The sequence below is a fragment of the Dama dama genome, chromosome 6 (assembly GCF_033118175.1).
Source record: "Dama dama isolate Ldn47 chromosome 6, ASM3311817v1, whole genome shotgun sequence".
In the NCBI taxonomy this organism is placed as follows: domain Eukaryota; kingdom Metazoa; phylum Chordata; class Mammalia; order Artiodactyla; family Cervidae; genus Dama; species Dama dama.
In genome coordinates, this window is record NC_083686.1 from 27,580,103 (window position 1) to 27,603,145 (window position 23,043).

The 23,043-nt window shown below is 37.9% G+C and overlaps 1 protein-coding gene across 7 annotated transcripts in view; it reads left to right on the forward strand.

The window, feature by feature from the left end:
• The window catches only part of RASSF6 (Ras association domain family member 6), a 65,195-nt gene that overhangs the window by 30,795 nt on the left and 11,357 nt on the right, over positions 1–23,043 (forward strand). For 5 of the 7 annotated variants that reach the window (XM_061145797.1, XM_061145796.1, XM_061145800.1 and 2 more), the window contains 4 exons: positions 6,633–6,711; positions 11,112–11,251; positions 17,728–17,825; positions 19,225–19,409. In XM_061145797.1, coding sequence (XP_061001780.1) covers positions 6,633–6,711; positions 11,112–11,251; positions 17,728–17,825; positions 19,225–19,409 — 502 coding nt within the window. Of the gene's footprint in view, positions 1–6,315; positions 6,402–6,632; positions 6,712–11,111; positions 11,252–17,727; positions 17,826–19,224; positions 19,410–23,043 lie in introns of all 7 variants that reach the window. The other 2 variants (XM_061145801.1, XM_061145802.1) reach the window with 2 other exon arrangements.

A 23,043-nucleotide genomic window follows, 5' to 3' on the forward strand; every position in this document is an offset into this window, starting at 1 on the left:
TTCAAAGGAAGTCAGGAGAGTTTGATTTGGGGCTTCCAGATCATTTTGGTTTTGCATTTTTACTTCAATGGAGATAGCTTCCTCTCCCCAGCCTCTCAGTATTCAAATGATGGAACCCAATCCTTTCCTTTGCAATGGAAATGAATAGCCTACTTTGAGTACTGAGGAAAGTCTCTAAGCAAAGGTTGAAAAGCAGCCTTTTTTCCTCATCTTCTGAGCCAGGAGATGAGGCCAAAGGCAAAAAGAACTGGAGCCAGCCTGCTTATTGAGGAGACTGAAGGAGTTTGCAATTTTAATTCCAGGATTCGAGCTGACGGTAATGAAGGATAAAGGAAGTTAAGAGAATCTTGCTACTTCTTGCAGATGTCAGGACTATGGAATGATGGTTTGTTTGTCTTGGCAAAGAGCGTAATGATAAGGCTTTACTTGTTCTTTTGTCCTCATATTTCCTGGTTCACCTTTCCAAAAACATACAGGACTCTATATTACATTTTTACGGAAGTGAAATTATGAAAACATCGACTGTTTTATGCACTTACTATATGGAGTTTGGAAAGCATATAGAACTACAACACATAAAATAAAATAAAAAATCCCAACCTTAATTCCCAGAAGATGATCAATTTGCTATTTTACATGTTCATTATGTTGTTTATAAAAATCACTATGAATTAAGTTTTACATTCAGTTTTTTGAAACGGACATTAAATTGTTAGCCTCATTGCTGAAATGTAACATTATGAGCAAAATTTGGTGGAAGGGGGTGATTAAATCTGTAAGAGAACAAGCTAGCATTTTGATTCTGCTTTAATTTTTCATCTCTTTGAAGACGCTGTTTCGAATGTTCTAGGTTCCTGCTCTTAAACATGGCAACACATAAGGCAGGATGCCATCTCCAGTGCTGTTGTCTGTGTTGTTCTGTGGCTGCCTGGCCGGGATCCTGAATATTTTTCAGCAAGTCTCCAAAAGGCAGAAATAACACAAACAACGAAGCACAGCAAATATGCCTTTGGTGACTACATGGGATTGTTTTTTCCACTGAGGTTTATTTTGTGTCATGTGGCAGGCTCTGAAGTTTGTGTTGAGCTACCGCATACAATGGAGAAGGAAATGGCAACCCACTCCAGTATTCTTGCCTGGAAAATCCCATGGACAGAGGAGCCTGGGAGGCTGCAGTCCATGGGGTTGCATAGAGTCGGACACGACTGAGCGACTTCACTCACATCACTTACTGCATACAAGCGTATTTCTGGTTTGCCTTTGTCCAAATTATAGGAATCCCTTAGTAAAGAATGAGATGGGATTTTTTGATTTCCAGGAAGAGGGTTGGAGATCCACTTAGCTATGCTGCAAATCATTACTAAAAGGAGAGAGAATTCACAACTAAAATTTGACTTGCATTCTGTCTATGGATGGAGGGCACAACTCACTTCCACCCATCATGCTGTCCAGTGTCAATATTTATTACAGTTTATATAATTAAATACAAAGTGATTCTTCTGGCCAACCAAATAGCGTGATAAGATTGAGGAACTCCTTTCTTGCTCAGTCCATTATTCATGACAAACGTCAGAATGTGGGTAATTCCCATCTGCTGCGCAGATGCCATTCAGACCACAAAGGGCAAAGTACACCTAAGCATTTTACAGTCAGCTCTGGACCCACTATTACTCATTAAAACTGAGCCAGGAGCCTTAAAGGAACAGGGACCTTTAAAAGGACAGGAGCCCTGGCATCATTTCCCCTATCCCTGTCGCCCCCATGTTAAGTCTCTCCCTGGTGAGCACTTATCCGGGAGCTTTAATGACTAACTCAAGGTGTCCGTCTGCATCCAACAGGGTCCTCTCTGCACTCTCATGCACAGTACCAGCTTCCGTGCTAGGGAAGCTTATGATTCTATGTGTTCATTTAGTTAGAAGTCCAGTTTATATGGAGGCTTGTTATTCCTTAGTTTTATAAAAACACTATTCATGTTATATACTGTGTAAGAGTGTTTGTTTTTTTTTTTAATGCTTGTGATATATTATGATACAGTATTCCATGTTTGAAAAACCAAGCTTTCTTAGAAAATCAATTTGTATATCACACATAAAGTAGTGGGCTTCCCTGGAGACTCAGCGGTAAAGAATCCGCCTGCCAATGCAGGAGGCATGTGTTTGATCCCTGGTTTGGGAAGATTCCCCTGGAGGAGGAAATGTCAACCCACTCTAGTATTCCTGCCTGAGAAATCCCATGGACAGAGGAGCTACAGTCCATGGGGTCACAAAAGAGTCGGACACAACTTAGCAACTATACCACCACCGCAAAAAGTGTATAGGTTGTTGGTACATTGTCAACTTCTTGGGTGTCCCTATGCCTTCTAGATGTGATGACAGATTTGTAAGCTGAGAAGACTGGATAGGGAATCCATTTCTTATCACCCATTTAATAGTTTTGTTAAGGCAACTGAACAGTTGCTAAACAGTTGGTCTAGGCTGGGTGGAGAATTTTTGGGGGCTGAGAGGAAAAGGTACATAAATTATTTTTTCCCTTTTTTTTTTTATGAAGTAGGGAGATCCATCAGTTCAGTTCAGTTCAGTTCAGTCGCTCAGTCGTGTCTGACTCTTTGGACCCCATGAATCGCAGCACACCAGGCCTCCCTGTCCATCACCAACTCCTGGAGTTTATTCAAACTCATGTCCATCGAGTCAGTGATGCCACCCAGCCATCTCATCCTCTGTCATCCCCTTCTCCTCCTGCCCCCAATCCCTCCCAGCATCAGGGTCTTTTCCAATGAGTCAGCTCTTCGCATGAGGTGGCCAAAGTATTGAAGTTTCAGCCTCAGCATCAGTCCTTCCAGTGAACACCCAGGACTGATCTCCTTTAGGATGGACTGGTTGGATCTCCTTGCAGTCCAAGGGACTCCTCCCATTAGGACAGGTCTTCTCTTAGAGGACGAAATTTGAATCATTCATCAGATAAAAAATTATTAATTTGACAATAATTTCTTCAGTTCCTTGTGGCCTGGTTGCCCAAAAAAGTTGAATTAGAATATTGTAGGGTATATTGTGTTCCCAGTATTGTATTAGGTCCATTGTTTCATCAGATGCATAAGCTAATCATCTTTAAAAGTTCCTTGGGTAAGGTCCACACAATAAAAACATGATGAGGTTTTAATATTTGGAATGCATTCACCGTTATTATAGCTGTTCACCTAACTTCTGAATTTTCTAATTCCTCACTTTATTGCACCATTAACTTACCCAATTTTATCTCTACACTATTCTACCACTCTTTCGTTCTTCTACATGCCAAAATCCTTCAAAGTGCCATTGTGGTGTCAGAAAGATCCTGCCTGTGGTGAGGAAAATATGTAATATATATCTGTGGTCTTCAGTTACCTTGTGTTACACACAGTTTATAGATTGACCAAATACCTCAGTAAAGGGTCAGATAATATGTACTTTAGGCTTTGTGGACCATATGGTTTGTGTCACAATCATTCAGCTCTGCAATTATAGAAGGAGAGCAGCTACAGACAAATAGCAAACAAATTAGTGTGGCTATATGCCAATAAAATTTATTTATAAAAACTGGTGTCCTGGGAACCAATTTGCTGACTCCTTGGGTCATATGGAGACTTATTTCTGTGGAGAAAGATTTAGTCTGGTTCTTTTCAGATATAGAAACATTTTCCAAAGAGCTTGCTCCCAGAGAATAATCTTTCTAATTAAACATGGTCCTGAGGTAAATACTTTGAAGGATACATGTACTATTCCTTATCATGCAGTTTTTATCAGAAACAGAAGCTGAGGGAATAAGATTATGTAAAAATCCATTTGCTTGTATTACAATTCTCACAGCATATCAGGATTTGCATCCCAACTGAACTGGAAATTTCCATATGTCACCCTGGCACCATAATGAAAGCTATAAAAGTGTTCATGCTCTTTACCAGTATGTTAGTTTTTAGGAACTATCCCACAGCAATGACTTCAATGAAATAAAATCCCTTGTGTGCTCAGTGATATTTAAAACAGAAATATTCGTCAACACTAGAATTCTAAGGTAAGCCAGTTGGGAAATGGTACAGTAGCATAAAGTAATTCTGCAGAAAAATTTTTGTGGTGTTTGTGTGGAGTATATTGATCCTTGAAAATAGGTACATTAAAAATCACAAGTGAGAAAAGTCAAATGGAAAGTATGTTTACATGATCTCAAACATAAAAATCAATATACAATGAATTCTGTCAGTCAGTATTCAGAAGAGCCTACCATTAGCAAGGTTATGCTCAAATCACTGGGAAGACAACAATGAATAAAACAGACCAAAATCCCTACCCTCACAGAACCAGGATTCTTATGGGAGGGAGACAGATGTTAAAGATCAAAGGGATTTTAGCAATTACTATACCTGAAAATTTAATATCATGAGCTATCTCTCCCCTAAAACTGATGATATAAAAGAACTTTTCACCCTTTGATATGTTTAGCTTTATTTTCTGAATAATATTTTTTTCTGATCATTTCATTCAACCATTGTTTGTTGAGTTCTTACTATTTGCCATACTCTCTTCCAGGCACATGAAATATAGCATGAACAAAATATAAAAACATGCTTATTCTCTTGTAGCTACAGTCTAGTGGAGGAGATAGAATGTTAAATAAATATGTAGAATATATACAACGTTAGATGGTGAGCAAGGGGCAGAAGTAAGGAGGAAAGCAAGATATGAATGTTGGGAGAAGGCAAATTTTCAGATCTGGTTATAAAGAAGGACTCTTTGAGAAGGTGACTTTGGAGGAAATAGGTGAAGAAAATGAGTGAAGGACAGTGTGATAGCAGGCTGGAGGTCATTCTGGATAAAGTTTCAGCAGGTACAAAGGCCCTGGGGTGAGAATGTGCCTGGGGTACTCAAGGAATATCAAGGAGGCCAGCAGCTAGAGCGCAGTAAGTGAAGGAGAGAGAAGCAGAAAGGAGGTGGAAGGTGTAACATGAACCAGATCAAAGCTGGCCTTTGAAGTTGTTGGAAGGATATTGACTTTTATTGTAATAATGAGAAATATTGAAAAGTTCTGAGCAAAGGAGAGAGGTTTTTGTGTTTACATTAAAATTACTTCTGCTGTTGAAAATAGACAGCAAATACAGGGAGGCTTTTAAGAGATTGCTGCCATAATCCAGGTGAGAGAAGGTAGCTTAAACCAACAGGGGGACAGAGGCCAGAGGGGGAGGTGGATGAGACGAGCACCTTGAGCCATGGTGGCCCAAAGGGAAGGATGGAGGTGTGGCAGGAGCCAATGTTCCCACTGCCAGAGCCCACCTGCCACAAAGGTGAGATGCTTGGGAGCAACGACGGCTCCTGAAACAGGGCTGTGCCCACCCCACCCCACCCCAGTGGGTAGCACAAGGTCAGTTACATACTAGTTGATGAACTGAAATTGATGAAATTGTTGTAAAACAAAAAAGGAAATGTGAAACAAAATCTACTTTCTGGCTGCCTCCTGCTACAGAATACTCTCCTCACTGCTTTGTCTGGAGTTATTTCCCATCCTTTGGTTATGTATCTATTTTTCTCTTATGAAAATATTTTTATTTTAGTTGCTAGCTGTCAAAATAAAACTAACTCGAAACTTAAAAAAAAAAAAAGAAACTGGAAGACCTTGACAACAGAGATGACAGTAGAAAAAAAAAAAAAAAAAGTCATCTCAAATCTTACCTACTATACTATCCTACCTACCAATATAAATATATTGGTGTAGAAATAGCAACCCACTCCAGTACTCTTGCCTAGAAAATCCCATGGACAGAGGAGCCTGGTGCATGCTACTGTCCATGGGGTCTCAAAGAGTCGGACATGACTGAGCGACTTCACTTTCATTTTCATATACTTCAGAATTGTTTTTTCTTTGGCTGAGTCACATGGCTTGTAGCATCTTAGTTCCCCAACCAGATATCGAACCTGGGCCCTCAGCAGTGAAAGCCTGGAGTCCTAACCACTGGACTGCCAGGGAATTCTCTTTTACTCTAGAATTTTAGACAAAGAATATTTTTAAATATCAGTTTGTTACTGTCAGATAAAGAGAATCTATGCTTAAACCATGTGGAGAATGACTCCTTCCTTGTTTATCAAGAAAATCTTTCAAAACAGCGCATAAATTAGCACACATTGTACATGCAAAACTATGTGTCTATATATAGGTTTTTTCCCCCACATAGGGAAGCCAAAGCTTTCATCAGGGTTTCAAAGGATACTGTGACTTAAATAGGTTGAGAACCACTGCTTTAGATTTTATTTTCAATACAAACTTTTGCAGCCAGTCATTTCTTCATTACAGAAAATTTTGAAGAACTTTTAAAAAATCAAATTCAACTTGGAAATTATTAATACATATCTTCACCAAGGGAAAATAACCATCTAAAGGTCAGATTTTGTTTGTTTTACTTTGGTTATTCGTTTATGAATTAACGCCTTCAACATTTGGTGATGTCCTAACAAGTTTTCAGCTTTCAATGACTTTCATTAAAATGACAGAATAGTAAAGATTCCATTGAACCATTACATTCTATTTCATACCTTTTGAAAGCATCCTTATTGCCTTTTACCATTAAAGAGTCTAAGATTGATTGTAAGTGAATGTAATTTATTTTTCAGGGAACAACTTAATTCTTTACTGAAGACCTATAACATCTTTTATAGGAACCAGAAAAATCTGCATATTTTATATGGACAGGTAAGCTCATCAAAGAAATGCAATACAGTTTGAAAGTGAAAGTCACTCAGTCCAACTCTTTGTGACTATAGTCCATGGAATTCTCCAGGCCAGAATACTGGAGTGGGTAACCTATCCTTCTCCAGGGCATCTTCCTGACCCAGGAATCGAACTGGGGTCTCCTGCTTTGCAGGCAGATTCTTTATCAGCTTTGCTACCAGGGAAACCCCAAAACTACAAGTTTTCTGAGGGTGGGCTGCATCTGCTATATTGCCAGCCAGCACCCAGGGAGGTTTCTGGCATATGTATATGCGTGTTAGTCACTCAGTCATGCTGTTTTGTGACCCCCATGGACTGTAGCCCACCAGGCTCCCCTGTCCATGGAATTCTCCAGGCAGGAATACTGGAGTGGGTAAGACATTTTCTTCTCCAGAGGATATTCCTGACCCAAGGATCGAACCTGGGTCTTGTGCATTGCAGGCAGATTCTTTACCAGCTGAGCCATCAAAGAAGATTGATTCACAGGAAAGAAAAAAAAAATTCCGTAAAAGTACAGAGAAGTCAGGATAAGTTGGAGTCCATAATACAAATGGTCTGGGAAAAACAGGTGAATAATTTTAGTTATAGACTGAAAATCCTAGTTATACTGAAAATCCTAGTCCTGAAACATCTGTAAATTTCTAAGTATTTTTTGGAGTGGGCAAACATTTAAAGTAACTTTAATGACATATTTGCTTTCTACTTTAAAAACAGAGTATGAATATCTTTTGAACAGCAATTCCACTAGAACTCTATCTTACAAATAATTCAGCAAAGTCCTGAATCTAGCAAGTATTTTTAAGGGTGCAACTGTCAAGCTACTGTACCAAGTGACCTTAGATTTTCTTTAATACGTTATTCTCTACAGGTCTCCCCACTCAGTCTTGTATCCTAATGGAACTCACTTCACATCTTTACAATATCTTCCTGGTCCTAGGGTACATTAGAACTGTCTACCTATGTTTAGATCTTCAGATGTGATGGTATAGCATCGATTTTATGCCACCCTTGGCATTTGGGACAGAAGGAAATTTATAAGCCTCTTTGTCATTTACTAGTGAGCCTAAATGATTTAGTTTGATCAGACGTTTCATTCCCCTCCCAAATGTAATTTTCTACAGAAGCAGAAAATAGCTAATCCTTTTATAAAGAAATGGGCCTAAGTTTTCGAAATGGCCTAATTTAAAATTATTTCAATATTGTCCTATATCTTAGATCAGTAAAATGCATAACTGTAAAAATATAAACTTTAGGAAAAGATCAAAACTTTAAGGAAATTATTTTAGATTGTAATTCAATAGTTTCCATGCTTCCTTTAGGAAAATTTTGAATTTCAATGTGACAAGCATATGAATTGAGGCATGCCCTTTCTATTCTGTGAAATGGTGCTCAACTTACAAAAGTCATTTGTTTTTTTAAAATAAAGTCTTGTGTCTTACATAATTTTTTAAACTGCATGAATTAAAGTATATACTGAGAATTCAGACTGCTTAATCTTTTCATCTTTACTTGCTGACAATAAAATTAGAATCCAGAATTTTCCAAGTCTCTGATTTAGTTGTAGTGATGGACATGGTTCAGAGGGGCAGTGCATGGAATAATATTAGCTTTCTTAATCTCTGATTAATTAATGCAATGACTATTTATTGTTTACAACACAGCAGACACTGTTCTAAAAGCTAGAGACAACAATGAATAAATGAGAGAATGTCCTGCATTCATTCTCCTTACATTTTAGTAGATAGAAAAGAAACAAAAAAGTAAATTGTGCATTAGAAGGTGAACAGGCTGTGGAGGATAGCAAATCACGGAAGAGGGCTCAGGAATCTAAGTGGATGAATAAAGAACATTTGACCAAAGACTGAAAGATGTCAGGGTGCTAACCTTGCAGAAGTCTGTGGGAATTGCATTGTGGGTACAGACAGCAGTCTGAATCAAAGTCCTGAGCCTGGCTGGTATAACTGAGGAACAGCGGGAAAGCCAGCGTTCCAGGGACCTCGTGAGAATGGACTGGTAGAGAATAAGGAAGCTAGAGAAAGAACTGAGACGGAGAGGGTGCTAGAGCATGTGGGGTCTTGTAGATCACTATGAAGACTTCAGCTTGTGCTTGAAGTGAGGTGAGAAGCCCCTGAGGTGTTGAGATATGATCTAAAGATTCATTTTGAAAGGGTCTCTCGAGCTAGTAGGAATACACAGAGGGACAAGAGAAGAATGAGGTAGACCACAGAGACACTGTTGCAATAATCTGGCAAACAATTACAATGCCATAGACCGGAATTGTGGTAGCGCATAGCCACATGGTGAGCATAGCCATATCGGGGATATATTTTTAAGGTCAAGCTAATCAGACTGGCTAATTTATTGGATTTGGAGATATTCAGAATGAAAGAAAGATTAACGGTGACTGTAACAATGTTGACCTGAGCAAGTGGAAGAATGGGAGTGGTGTTTAACAAGATGGGGAAGGCTGGGAAAGGAAAATGTTTAGGAGAGAAATTTCAAGAGTTAACTAGGATCATATTAAATTTGATGTCAAGTTTGAAAGCTGAAGTTTAGGGGAAAGGTTAAGGTTTGGGTTGGAGATCTAAAATTGGGAGCTACCAGTTTAGAGATAGCATGTAAAGATCATTGAGGTCACCAAGGATATCGGTGCAGATCTACATGAGAAAAGGCCTAACGATTGAGGCAATGAGACTACAGAAGTGTAACCAAACCTTCAGGGATAATTTATGTAGTTAATTTCAAAAGAGATGTTTTCTGAAATTAAAAAATATTCTCATATTCCTCATATGAGAAAACCTCATTGTCTGATTATAGTTGGAGTATTTCTTCTTGAAAGCAAAAATGAGATAACCTCAGAAGATCAGTTATTCTATCAGTTTTTGATATAAGGGATTCATGGAAGTATAATTAGGCCAAGGAAAGATGTCATACATCAGTAACTAACGTGTAGGCCCTGCATCATGTACTGTTATTTCAGAGAGTAAATTGTGTTTGGTTATTAAGAACTGGGGCTTCCCTAGTGGCTCAGAGGTAAAGAATCTGCCTGCAATGCTGGAAGACCTGAGTTTGATCCCTGGTTCATTCCCTTGGAGGAGGGCATAGCAACTCACTCCAGTCTTCTTGCCTGCAGAATCCCCATGGACAGAGGAGCCTGGTGGGCTGCAGTCCATGGGGTCGCAAGGAGTCGGACAGAACTGAGCGACTAAGCATAGCACATAGCACATTAAGAACTGATAAGTACCTGACCTCACAATAATCTGAAATGTGGACCCAAAAAGTGGGAAAAAGAGCAAAACTCTGTTTCAGGAGTGACTCCAAAGTAGGTTGATCAGCCAAAGAAATAATAAGGAACAACATTTACTAAGCACTTTAAATATCAGCCCCTATGATTCAGGGACTGTTATGATTTAATTCTTCAGAAGAAGCAGCCCAGGTTTAAAGGTGTTTAACTTTTTGTCCAAAATCATACGGCTAGGAAGTAGCAGAGCTGCAGTTTAAACACAGGACTATGTGATTCTACAGTCTGGAGGCTTCACTACACGTTCAAATAGGAATTGAGTCATTTATGTTTTTTAATAATTGATTTTTCATAATAACAAGTAGCTATTGGATGTTATAGTAGTTACTGAATAGATGAAATAGTCTTTCTATTTTTCAAATTTTTATAATAATATAACTCTACTTTAATAAAAGACTTTTGCATATACAGGAGAGAAATGGATTAGAAGATGCATTCTATGTGAATGTGCTTAGCTATTAATATTTATGTTCAGAGAATGAGTAAGTGTTCAATCCTGTTTACTAGTTTTTCTTTGTTTGCATGCAATTTCCTTCTTTTGTTATATTTCCAACTTAAAAGAGATTAAGTGCTATTGATTTTTTCAAAAATATCATGTTAAGCATTTTACACCTTTTTACATATATTATTTCACTTTTTCTGCATAATAAGTATGTGAGCTAAATTTTTCCTCTTCAGAAATGAGAAAACAACCACTAAACTGATCAGTGCTGTTCTCATTTCTACCGTAGTGCAGCTTTAATTTTGCTTTAATTTTAAGTTAAATAGAATTAAAGAATTAAACTTCCACTTAATTGAAGAATCAAGAGTTCAGGAAACATTTTAGCATACTGTGCCCTCTGGTGGGCATGTCATTGCCATTAAACTTACTTTGCTGGTTGTCACTGTTTTTAAAAATAAAAGAATGTTTCAGAAATAGGATTGTTTTGTAGATAAATTTAAAAGCCAAATAATCCCACCTGGGAATTTTTTTTAGCTGTTGGGATGTCTTACAGACTTAATTTCTACACCTTCAGTTAAAACATTCACCTTCTATAAATAATACAAAAGCAATGTTTGAGATGGTTGGCTTCTTCCCTAGACTGAAGATGGTAACCTAATTGTTGAAGGAATGTTGGACATTTTCTGGGGAGTAAAACGGCCTATCCAACTGAAAATACAAGATGAGAAACAAATCCCTTCTTTCGGTGTGCTGGAGTCACCAGAAGCTTTTTCCAAAAGGTGAGCTAGCTTTTATGGTTTTACTTCCTTAGAAAATGATCTTCATAATTATCTTCCTTGTGCACACTCTTGAAGATGAAAGCTCTAAAGCTTATGTCCAATCTTATTTAATCCCCCAGCAACTCTACAAAGTAGGTGTTCAGAAACCAGGGCTCTGAGAGGTTAGGTGGTTTGTGCAAGATACCCAGTTACCATCCAGCAGAGCTGGACTGGACCCCAGGTCTGTGGGCACCAGAGTCTGTGCCCTTGACCTCTCTGCTGTAGTTCTTCTCTTCTGGGAGCCTTCATTCTTTCACTAGAATAGATAAGCGATACAGGCAAGATTTCATTAGCTTGCTGTGCTTATCAGCAAAAACGGAGGATGAAATTTAAATTTCCCCTTTTCATGGAACAAAGGGCTTTTCCTGCTTTCTGGAAAGGAGACTTATGTTCCGTCTGATTGCGGTGTCCTGTTAAACAGGATCAGGACAAAGGACAGGTGAAGTACAATCCATGCACGAAACAGTTCCCTGCGCAGGTTTATGTGACTGTACCGTGAAGACATAAGTAGAGTTGATAGATATTTTCATTATCCTTTACAATGTTTAGGCTTCCCTGGTAGCTCAGACAGTAAAGAATTTGCCTGCAATACAGGGGACCCAAGTTCTATCCCTGGGTTTGGAAGATCTCCTGGAGAAAGGAATGGCAACCCACTCCAGTATTCTTGCCTGGAGAATATCATGTCAGAGGAGCCTGGCAGGCTACAGTTTTTGGGGTCGCAAAGAGTTGGATACAACTGACTGACTAACACACATATAAATCTTGTTTTCTTCTCCCCCCTCCCTTTTTGCCTTCATTTTCAATCACTGGCTTTCTAATGCATCTTTCTTTTATGTATTCATGGAGATATCAATCCTTCTCTTCATCCACCCTTCCATATAACTGGATGAGCTGGAGTTCCAGCAGGACAGAGGATGGAGAGAGAGCAGTGAGGACCTTTTCCTCAATCTGACCTTTGGCCATAACCAAGGTGATACCCATATCACTGTCAGGGAAGCCCTACTTTTCCCTTGGAGAAACACAGAAGTCTCACTATTGCAGAGGTTGCACACAAGTTGCACACCTTGCCAACCTTTCTCCAATGTTATGCTCCCGTAATTCTGAACATTCTGTAATTGCCTACACATATCATGTGGTTTCTTACTTCCCTGACTCTGCCTAGGAGCCTACCTGCTTCTCGATATCCACTTGCTAGACTCTTCCACCAGTCTTTTAAGATTCAGGTCAGTAACATTTTCTCCAGAAAGCCTTTTCTGACCCTTCGGTCTGTAGTAGGTGCACTAACAACTTTTCTATGTCACTTTCAGAGCAGGCTGTTAATTGAATTTTCATATACCTGCCTCCCCCTCTAGTCTATGAGCTCCTCATGGATAAGGAGCTTGCCTTACTCATCTTTATCCCCATGCTCAGCAGTGAGCCAGCACAAAGACAGGACTCAAAATATAGTATTGAATGAAACCCTCAGAATCCTGGTGGTTAAATACCTCTGCTCTGCTGTGTGAACTTTCTCTCCATCTACCACTTCTGATTAGTGTCCCATCCAAGCGATCAAAGGACAAAGAGTCCAACACTTATGAAATGGCAGAAGAGGAACCAAAGACTTAGGCAATCTGATGAAATCCTGTATCCTTCACCTTCAGGTACTAAGTGATTGATGGGCTGGTGGTTCTAAATGACTAGGAACATCATTTAAAAGTAGAAATTACCCTGGGTCCTACTTTTAGGAAACTATACAAGATATGAATTTGGCAAAATTAGCTATCATTCTTCATATTGCCTAAGAACTCATTGCAAAGTTCTCTGAGCAGTCAGCTCCTTTCGATGCATTTTAATTAGTCAAATCATGAAAACTTAATTAGTATGAGACATTATGGGGAGATGTCAAGGAAATGCAGTAAGCTACCTAAATTATCACATTAAGCTCTCATGATTTTGAATATATATCCCAAGATATATTTTTTAATTTTCCAAATTAAAATTCAAAACACTTATTCCTAGAAACCCTGAACTTGAGGATGAGTTTCAAGAGCCCAAGTAGACAAGGTATATTAATGCCTTTCCATATTCTATGGAAGATTATAAATTAATATTCTCATGAGTTGCCTTCCATAAAATCCATTTGCCTTTTTCATTTTTTATCAGAATAATGCTGTGAACCAAAGATAAATTATCTCCTTTAGGGACTTCCCTGGCAGTCTGGTGGTTAAGACTCTGCACTTCCAATGCAGGGGGCATGGGTTCAATCCCTGGCTGGGGAACCAAGATCCCATATGCTGTGTGGCAAGACCAGAAAAAAAAAAATCTATCTCTTTTTGTTTCAAGTTGAGATAGACTACCCTTGAAAACTTTGCTTGCTCTTTACCACAGTAATGAGACTTACTGGGAGAATATTTGAAGTGCATATTTGCAGGATATCAGATTTTTCTGGTGAGTAAAATCATCAGGAAATGACCGCACTCCTCTCCCACAAAAGAGCAAGATTAGATTCAATTGATTCAATTGTGATTAATTATCCAAGAAGCCTTTGTGGGAACCAGCTGAACAGTTAGCCAGAAGGTGTAGCACAATTTGGAATAACTGTTCCTTGACCTCTTGTTCCCTAGTGGGATACAGTCCCACCTAAAGTATTATGTGTGCGTGAATGCTAAGTCACTCAGTTGTGTCCAACTCTTTGTGACCCTATGGACCATAGCCCACAAGGCTCCTCTGTCCATGGGATTCTCCAGGCAAGAATACTGAAGTGGGTTGCCATGCCCTCCTCCAGGGGATCTTCCTGACCCAGGCATCGAACCTGTGTCTCTTAAGTCTCTTGCATTTGCAGGCAGGTTCTTTACCACTAGCGCCACCTGGGAAGCCCCTCAAGTATTATACTTTGTTTCAATTCAGTTCTAGACACCCTCACTCTGGTTGCCATCCTTTAGGTGATATTATTTAAATTTTGAGCCTTGAGTGAAATTGTATAAGGAAATGGACTATCACTACTCACTCCCTAAGAATTTTTATTGCTCCCTTTCTCATACTGGGCTTCTGCAGGCAGAATTACACCTCTGTTCTCTCAGGTTCACAGACTTAATATCTCCAGTGGTTGGATGTGATACAAAAGATGTGGACGTTGTGTACTCAGCTGCAGGAAGGGCTATAATCTTTTCTTTCAACTCACCTTTGGAGGGAATCAAGCTACTTTGCTTACATTATCTTTGAAATGAGTCACCCTGAACCAGCTTAATGGGAGTGGTAACAGTTTAAAAACAAATCAGTTTGAGCTGTGACCACTTATGATCCTTTATGGAAACACTTCTGTGGGCAGTACTTTGATATCTCATAACTGGTCCAAGTATTTTGTTTTGGAAATTTTTTGTAAAAACAACCTTGCTGAGGTTATGTTTGCTGGCACCAGTTTCCCGTTCTGTTTTCAATGTCTTTCCAAAGTCTGCTTTGACATGCTTTGGACAAGTCATGGTAGAATGGCATAAAGAGCAGAAACTGGACAGATGTCCATTTGAATAACATCAATAGTTTTTTTCCTTTCTTACCATGTGGGTAGAGAAGTCACCACCTTCAATTTGTCTGTCAAATTTTGACCTCCTTTTTTGCAGCTCATTAGAATACTTCCCCACAGTTTAAATTTGCTAATGGTATTTATCCTGAAACTTGGTCAGAACAAGGCTGACATGCCCATGCTTGGGCAACTTAAACTATTTGATGTTACATAAAGTTCCACCAGTTTTCTTTAGAAAACTTTGGGTCACTGCATTCAAGCTTAGTCAAGTGCACAACTGTATATGGAGACACTTCCAATTACATAGTCTGGAGCTGAAAAGGGGTAGGCTGTGGGTTGGTAATTTGGGGGTGGAGGCGCTTATTTTTGCTAAGATGGTAAGGAAGAAAAGGGGCCAAACACTGGCTATATTAAGCCACGTTTGTTCCTCTGTATTTGTGTGACATCACTGAGCTGAGAGAGGATGAGGACAGGTGTCAAGTTGGGCGGGACTACCAAGAATTTATAGCACATCACTGGTCTGGTATGCTTGGGCTCTCTCGTCTTCCCCCATGGGAGACAGCATTGGGTTGCTTTGACTTTTTAGTTTCTATTTTTACTGTTATTCTGTTTTTTTTTTTTTTTTCCATGATTAACCCACTCCAGTATTCTCGCCTGGAGAATTCCATGGGCAGAGGAGCCTGGCAGGCTACTGTCCACGGGTTCTCAAAGAGTCAGACACAACCGAGAGACTAACACTTTGACTTTCAACACTCTTTCTATGATAATCACATCTGCCTTTTTAAGTTAATCTTCTATACATTGATAATTTTGTCTATCAAAAGAATAACTAGAAAAGGGAACCCTCCTATACTGCTGGAATGTAAATTTGTACAGCCACTATGGAGAACAGTAGGGAAGTTCCTTAAAAAACTAAAAATAGAGCCTCCATATGATCCTGCAATCCCACTTCTGAGCATATATCTGGAAAAGATGAAAATGATAATTTGAAAAGATGCATGCACCCCAGTGTTCAGAGCAACACTATTTACAATAGCCAAGACCTGGAAGCAACCTAAACGTCCATTGACAAATGAATGAATAAAGATGATATAGCATATATATACATACAATGGAATATTATTCAGCCATAAAAAGAATGAAATAATTTCACTTACAGGAACATGGATGGACTTGAAGAATATCACACTGCATGAAGTCAAAGGCAAATATCACAAATATCATTTACATGTGGAATCTTAAAAATGATGCAAGTGAACTTATTTACAGAACAGAAACAGACACAGAAAACAGACTCATGGCTACCAAATGGAATATGCAGGGAGGGATAAATTAGGAGTTTGGGATTAACAGAGACACACTATTGTATGTAAAATAGATAAACAAGGACCTACCATATAGCATATATGCTACCATATAGCATATTCATATCATCTAACAACCTATAATGGAAAAGAATCTGAGAAAGAAATATATATACATATGCATACATATATCTTAACCACTTTGCTGTACACTTAAAACATTGTAAATCAAATATACTTCAATTTGAAAAAAGTAAAAGGAAGAATAACTAGGGTCTGAGTCAGGGCCGGAATTGTTCTCCTTTGAGTTAAAGTTACTAAGTAAAGTTGTTGGACTTCTGGGACATTTGTTTTGACTGGTTATATCCTGGATGGTAGAGCTTAATGGAAAATTAATAAACCTGTTTATTAGGATTATCTTATCTATATTACAAGGCTATTATTGTGAGACTCAAATGATATAGAAGTTGTAAAAAGACTTCAAAGGAATTCAAGGGTCAAAGAAGAAAAGGATCATGTTTATTCGTATTTACCACCATTTGTATGAATAAGCACTTTGTGGTGTTGTTGCTACCAGTGACATTTGGGTAGAATTAATGTCACGAACTCCCTACGGGTGGATATTTTTTGGCCATAAGGAAAACAGACATTGGAAGAGACTCTCAGTAAGAGCTAAGACTAGTCCCAGATATGATAGTTATCTATTAACCTGGAGAGATCTAGGAATACCTTGGGTCCCTAATGGCTGCAGATCCATCATGAAATAGATATAGATGACGGGGACTGTGATGAGGATGACAATGAAGAAGAAGATGACCACGGTTGCTTTTTTAACACATATTGAGTGTTTACTGTGTGTTGGGTACTTTTTCAAGGATTTTACATAAATTAACTCATTTAATCCTTCTCAACAATCCTATCCCACCTCACTCTATGTTCATCCCCATTTTACAGGTGAGAACATTAATGCACAGAGAAAATAAGCAACTTAATTAAAGCCAGAAAGAAAATAAAAAATGAGCCTTGGTCCAACTGGTAAAGATAATCAGTTGCCCAGTTTTATTTATTCTGGGCATTAGAATGCATTGAAAATTAATAGTACACTTTATAAATCATGATGTCCCAGAAAAGGAATCTTTCCCAGAGATTTTACTGCTTTATAAATTGCATTCTTTGTAGTGCTCAAGGGTCTTAAAAGATAGGTTTTATATCTTATTATATTGGAATGACTTTACCTTAAAATGCTTTGAATACAATAGGAGCCCAATGCAAGTTAGAATAAACACTTTTGTATCTAAACTCACTGAAGAGTACAGTGAGGTATCTGTATAAGAATGGATTTTGTTGGTTTCTACACATTGTGTACATTTTACAGAATCTATATAATTTTTTGTTTCAGTATGTAACTAACGTACTGAAACACATGCTAAAAATCAGTACAAGAATTAATTAAAATGCATGTTGACTACTCTGGTATAGATATAGTTTTACTAATATAAAAATTGTTATAATTTAGGCTGGTATGTCTACCCACAGAGGCCCATGGTACTATATTAATACTGTAAATCTGGAAACCATCATAGGCCCTTTGATAAATAGAGTTGATATCACTGACACAATTTATTACTTTTCAGGGGAATGACACGCTGGGGAGAATTTGATGATCTTTATCGCATTAGTGACTTGGACAGGGATCAGATTCCAGCGTCTGGAGGAACAGGTTCCCAGGAAGGTCAGTATCAAACTCTTATTAATGAGGAGACTTTTTTAGATACTATAATGCATGAATCCTAAATGTTTCTCTGAAATATAACATTTTATACACCATTACTTTTTAAACTCTTATTTTATATTTTAAAAATGTATCTTAGGAGCATACCAACTTAAGTCACTACAATGCTCATATAATGTTTAAGAACCTTACTTTACTATATAAAAGCATTATTTTTTTTTAAAAAATTGTATTAAGTCACTTAGCTTTATTAGATTAGGGAGAACTAATGGTTTGAATAAAGCTTTTCATACATAAAATTGTTCAATATTTCCCCCCAAGGATTAGGGTCATTTATAACACTCAGTAGTTATGTTAAGACCAAACCCTTCAGGTTGAATTCTACATCTTTTGAGAAGCTAAACATTTTAGTTAATACTTAACACGACATGGCTTCTCAGAGGCAGATATGCTGGGATTCCTACATTTGATAGGGTTGTTTTAAGCATTTATATGCCTGAGTTGCTCTGCTCTGTACCTGAAACTATCACAACATTGTTAATCGGCTATATTCCAACATAAAATAACAAGTTTAAAAAAAGAGAAATCTACTTAAACATCAAGTGAGTTCATATCAAATTTGACAAACCAATGGAAAACACCAGCTCCTATGACCTGTGACATCAGTAATCATAACAACAATGATATAATGCTGTTAATTTTCTGTCATTTACTGAGACAGGCATGATATCTTGTATTTTACATGGATTTTCATTATATGGTATATAGAGATCCAAGGAGGAGCTGATGACTGAGACTGGAGTGGGGTTCACATTTCTGGAATGGTGATTTTAGCAAGCTGATTTCAGATTGAACAAGGGTATCATGCTGGCATTATCTTCATGAAGCTACCGGCAACTTCCAATGTGTAACTAATTTTTTTCAAAGCATTCTCAATTCATCCCCTCTACTGTCCTTTAACAACTCATATTCTATAACAAACATGATGCTCCTTCCAGGACTCCCTTATTTTTGTCTTATGACCTTTTGGCATCTTTTATATGATGGTCCTTATATTAATAATTAATCCATTGACAACACTCATTTAAACACAGGGGAATCCCAATATCTTGCCACCAAAGATACAATAAAAATCTATTTGCATTTAGCACCCATGCTAGAGAAAGATGAAACATCACTTGCTTATACTCTAACTACAATTAAATTAAAATTCCAAGGTAAAATGGAACACAAGTGTCACCAGATGGCCCTATTCTTAAACAAGATCATTGCTATTTTCTGTTTAAAAGAATTTTAGTCCATTGCTTAGCCACATAATTATTTATTAATACTAATGCATCCATGATGCAAAGAGATGAGCAGCTAAATTATATGGGTTTATAACCTTTATTCTTCCCAGACTATTTATCTTATCACAGTAGCACTCTGAAGCCTCATGCAAACAAAGAGCCTGAATCCCCATTCCTCTACAGAACTATGAGTGAAGCAACCCTGGTGAGGAAAAGGATGAAGCCTCCGATGATGGACAGAAAAGACAGACAGAAGCATAGGGCCTCTATTAATGGACACTTTTATAACCATGAAGTGAGTTACAATTCCATTCATGTCATTTAAAAGAATACTGTCTATTGTGCTAACAATATCACTGTATTGAATTTACAATTCAAACTTAAAATACTATCAGATACACTACTGCTGTTATTACTGGGTACTCTCTGTTTATTTGGCATGAAATTGTGTTGCTGGATTATCTCATTACTCACTAAAACATAATCATATGAAGTAGATACTATTATTTTCCCTATTTTACATGTGAGTTAACTGAGGCTCACAGCTGCTGTTCAATCACCCAGTCATGTCCAACTCTTTGTGACCCCCTGGACTGCAGCACACCAGGTTTCCCTGTCCCTCACCATCTCCCACACTTTGCTCAAATTCGTGTTTATTGAGTCAGTGATGCCATCCAACCATCTCATCCTCTGTCGTCCCCTTCTCCTCCTGCCTTCAATCTTTCCCAGCATCAGGGTCTTTTCCAGTGAGTCAGTTCTTCGCATCAGGTGGCCAAAGTGTTGGAGCTTCAGCATCAGCCCTTCCAATGAATATTCAGGGTGATTTCAGGATTGATTGACTGCTTTGATCACCTCAGATTCACAGAAATTCACAGAGGTTACACAATTTATCACAGGCCACACTGCTTTTAAGTACCAACTCTGAATTCAAATCCAGCTTTGTCTGATGCCAGAACCCAAGTTCTTAAGCAGCGTGATTGGTGAACCCTAAGTGGCAGACCCCATGATACACACTGGAAATATACAGATGGCTCAGCTGGTGCCTTTGTCAGCATGGAGCTTAGCTCTTGGGCAAAGAAACCAATACATCCATAAATGTCATAAGAATCATGTAAGTGCTACAAAAGATATTGGTTTAAAGTGTATTCAAACATTAAATTTGAAATAAAAGGATTAAGTCAACTATAACCCTGTTTATTCTGATCAGTTAAATTTCTAATTCTAGGTCTTACACATATATACATATCACTTTTTACACAAGTGCAATTATAGTTTATATAATTTATATTCTGATTTTTTTCACTTAATATGTGTTGAACTTATATGTGCCTTTCTGTAATATTTATAAGACATTTAACTTGGCCAAAGGTAGGAAATAGATCATTTTTTTTCTAGAACTCAAATTTTTTATGTCGTGTATTTTCATGATCATTCATCCATTCATTTAATAAATACTTTAAAACCACTGTATGTGAGGCACCATTTTAAGCTCTTTCATACAAAATATTAATTCATTCATCATAAGCTTTTTCTTTAGAGGGCTTTCTACCTTTTACCTTCTTCCTCCCTTGGAAGGATATCCACATGTCCCTTTGGAGACTGGTGGGAAGAAATCTCCCCTGTGAATTTTTGGTTCAAATTAGACATTTTTCTGTCTCAAGAATTTCCTCCCTGGCCAAAACATAGTATTGACAGTCCCCTACAGATATGCAACTACTGATGGTCCTGGTTTCTTCTCTTCAGAATTACGCTTATGTCATCAGCACACGGAGGGTGGTTTGTGTTAAGAAAGGCTGTGAAAGCCACGTATTTCTAAACGAGCAGCTTCCAGATTGGTCCGCAGTACTAAGAATGACATTGGCACTAGGTTGGCGGCACAGCATCATAATTCAAATTCTTGGTCTTTGCAGTTTGATGACGTGATTGCAAGTTCTTGCTGAGCAAATAAAAAATCTCAATCTTCCCAGCTTTCATCCTTCCTTCTTTACAAGGCTGTTCATGGGATGAAGTGGATTGAGGTGAATTTAGCACTTAGCAGAGTGTCTGCAGAAAGGAAGAACTCAGTTTGCATTAGTGTCATTGCTGTTGATTGAAAGAGATCAAGTGAAACTAAAGATATTTCATTCAAATGTCATTCACTACAGTATAATAACTAGCAGAAAATGAAACCCCAAAACCCAAAGCACCCTATCAATGGGTATGCAATGTTGGGCATCTAGGGATTTAAGTTGAAATAGTTGTAAGATATGTTTTTATATCATGAAAGCTCTTGATAATGCCAATATTGAATAACACACTTATTAGAGGCTTAGATTGTGATACATAGTCCCAAGGAAATACTTCCAAGACCCCCAGTGGATGCCTGAAACCAAGGATAGTACTGAATTCTATATATACTATGTTTTTTCCTATACATATTTACCTATGATAAAGTTTAGCTTATAAATTAGGTAAAATAAGAGATTAACAACAATATCTAACAATAAAGTAGAATAATTATAATTATAATAATATACTGTAAAAATGTTATGTGGATGTGGTTTTTTCCTCCCTCTCAAAATATCTTATAATACTGTATTCAACTTTATAAGGGCAGGAGATGATAAAATGCCTGTGATGTGATAAGATAAAGTGAGGTAAATGATGTAGGCATTGTGATGCAGCATTAGGCGACCTTCTGACAATATATCAGAAGGAGGATCATCTGCTTCAGGTGATCCTGGCCCATCAGGCTGTGATGGAGTTGATAGATGTCTGTCAGAAGCAGACATTGTCAGTGGGTGGGGATCTTGAGCAGGGTGGGGTAGGATGGTGCAAGATTTTATCATGCTACTCAGAATGGCTTCCCTGGTGGCTCAGATGGTAAAGAATCTGCCTGAAATGCAGGAGATCCTGGTTCAATCCCTGGGTCAGGAAGATCCCCTAGAGAAGGGAGCAGCAACCTACTCCAGTATTCTTGCCTGGAGAATCCCACGGACAGAGGACCCTGGTGGGCTACAGTCCATGGAATTGCAGAGTTGGACACTACTGAGCAACTAACACTTTCAGCACATTTTCTGAATGCCACACAGGGACTTCCCTGTAAGACTTTGCCTTCCAATGCAGGGGGTGTGAGTTTGATCCCTAGTCAAGGAGCTAAGATCCCACATGCCTGTGGCAACAATAGAGAAATCATAAAATAGAAATAATATTGTAACAAAGTCAATAAAGACCTTAAAAGTGGTCCATATCAAAAAGAAAAAAAAAAACTTAAAAAAAAAAAGAACGGCATACAATTTAAAATGTGTGAATTATTTCTGGAATTTTCCATTTAATTTTTTCATCTCAGGATTTTATTTTAAAATAGGAATAAAATTATGAGTAAAAAATTTATGGTTATATGTTTCTTATAATTTTTATGGTGCATTACTAATCCCCAAGAGGGATGTGTCAGACTTATTGGATCATGGCAGCTGTTTACCAAATTTCATCTAAAGGGCCGACTATTGATTAAAGCAACTTGTGGGAAACATTGTTCTAAATATTCAATTAGCAGGACTTTTACCCAAATCCTCAGTTGAGATATAAGCTGAATCACATGAAATTGCCAGCATTGGACCGTTTCTGACCAACTGGAAAGGAATGATTTCATATGGTTCAAATGAAAACAATTTATAACAATTATTTCTTAACAGGAGGGAATTTTGAAATCTTAAATTACAGTAAAGAATGGTATGATTATCTAATGAAAATATTTCAAACATTCTCAAACAATGTTTTACCTAACTTACTCTAGAAGCAATATAAAGCTGCTTAAAGCCATACATAGTACTCAGCAACCAAAACAAAGAAAGTAAAAATAAGAAAGCAAAATTTTAGACTCCTGATCTTGAATTTTTTTGTGCAAAGGAAGGCCAGATTCAAGAGACAGACTCTTGCTAGTTTGTCAC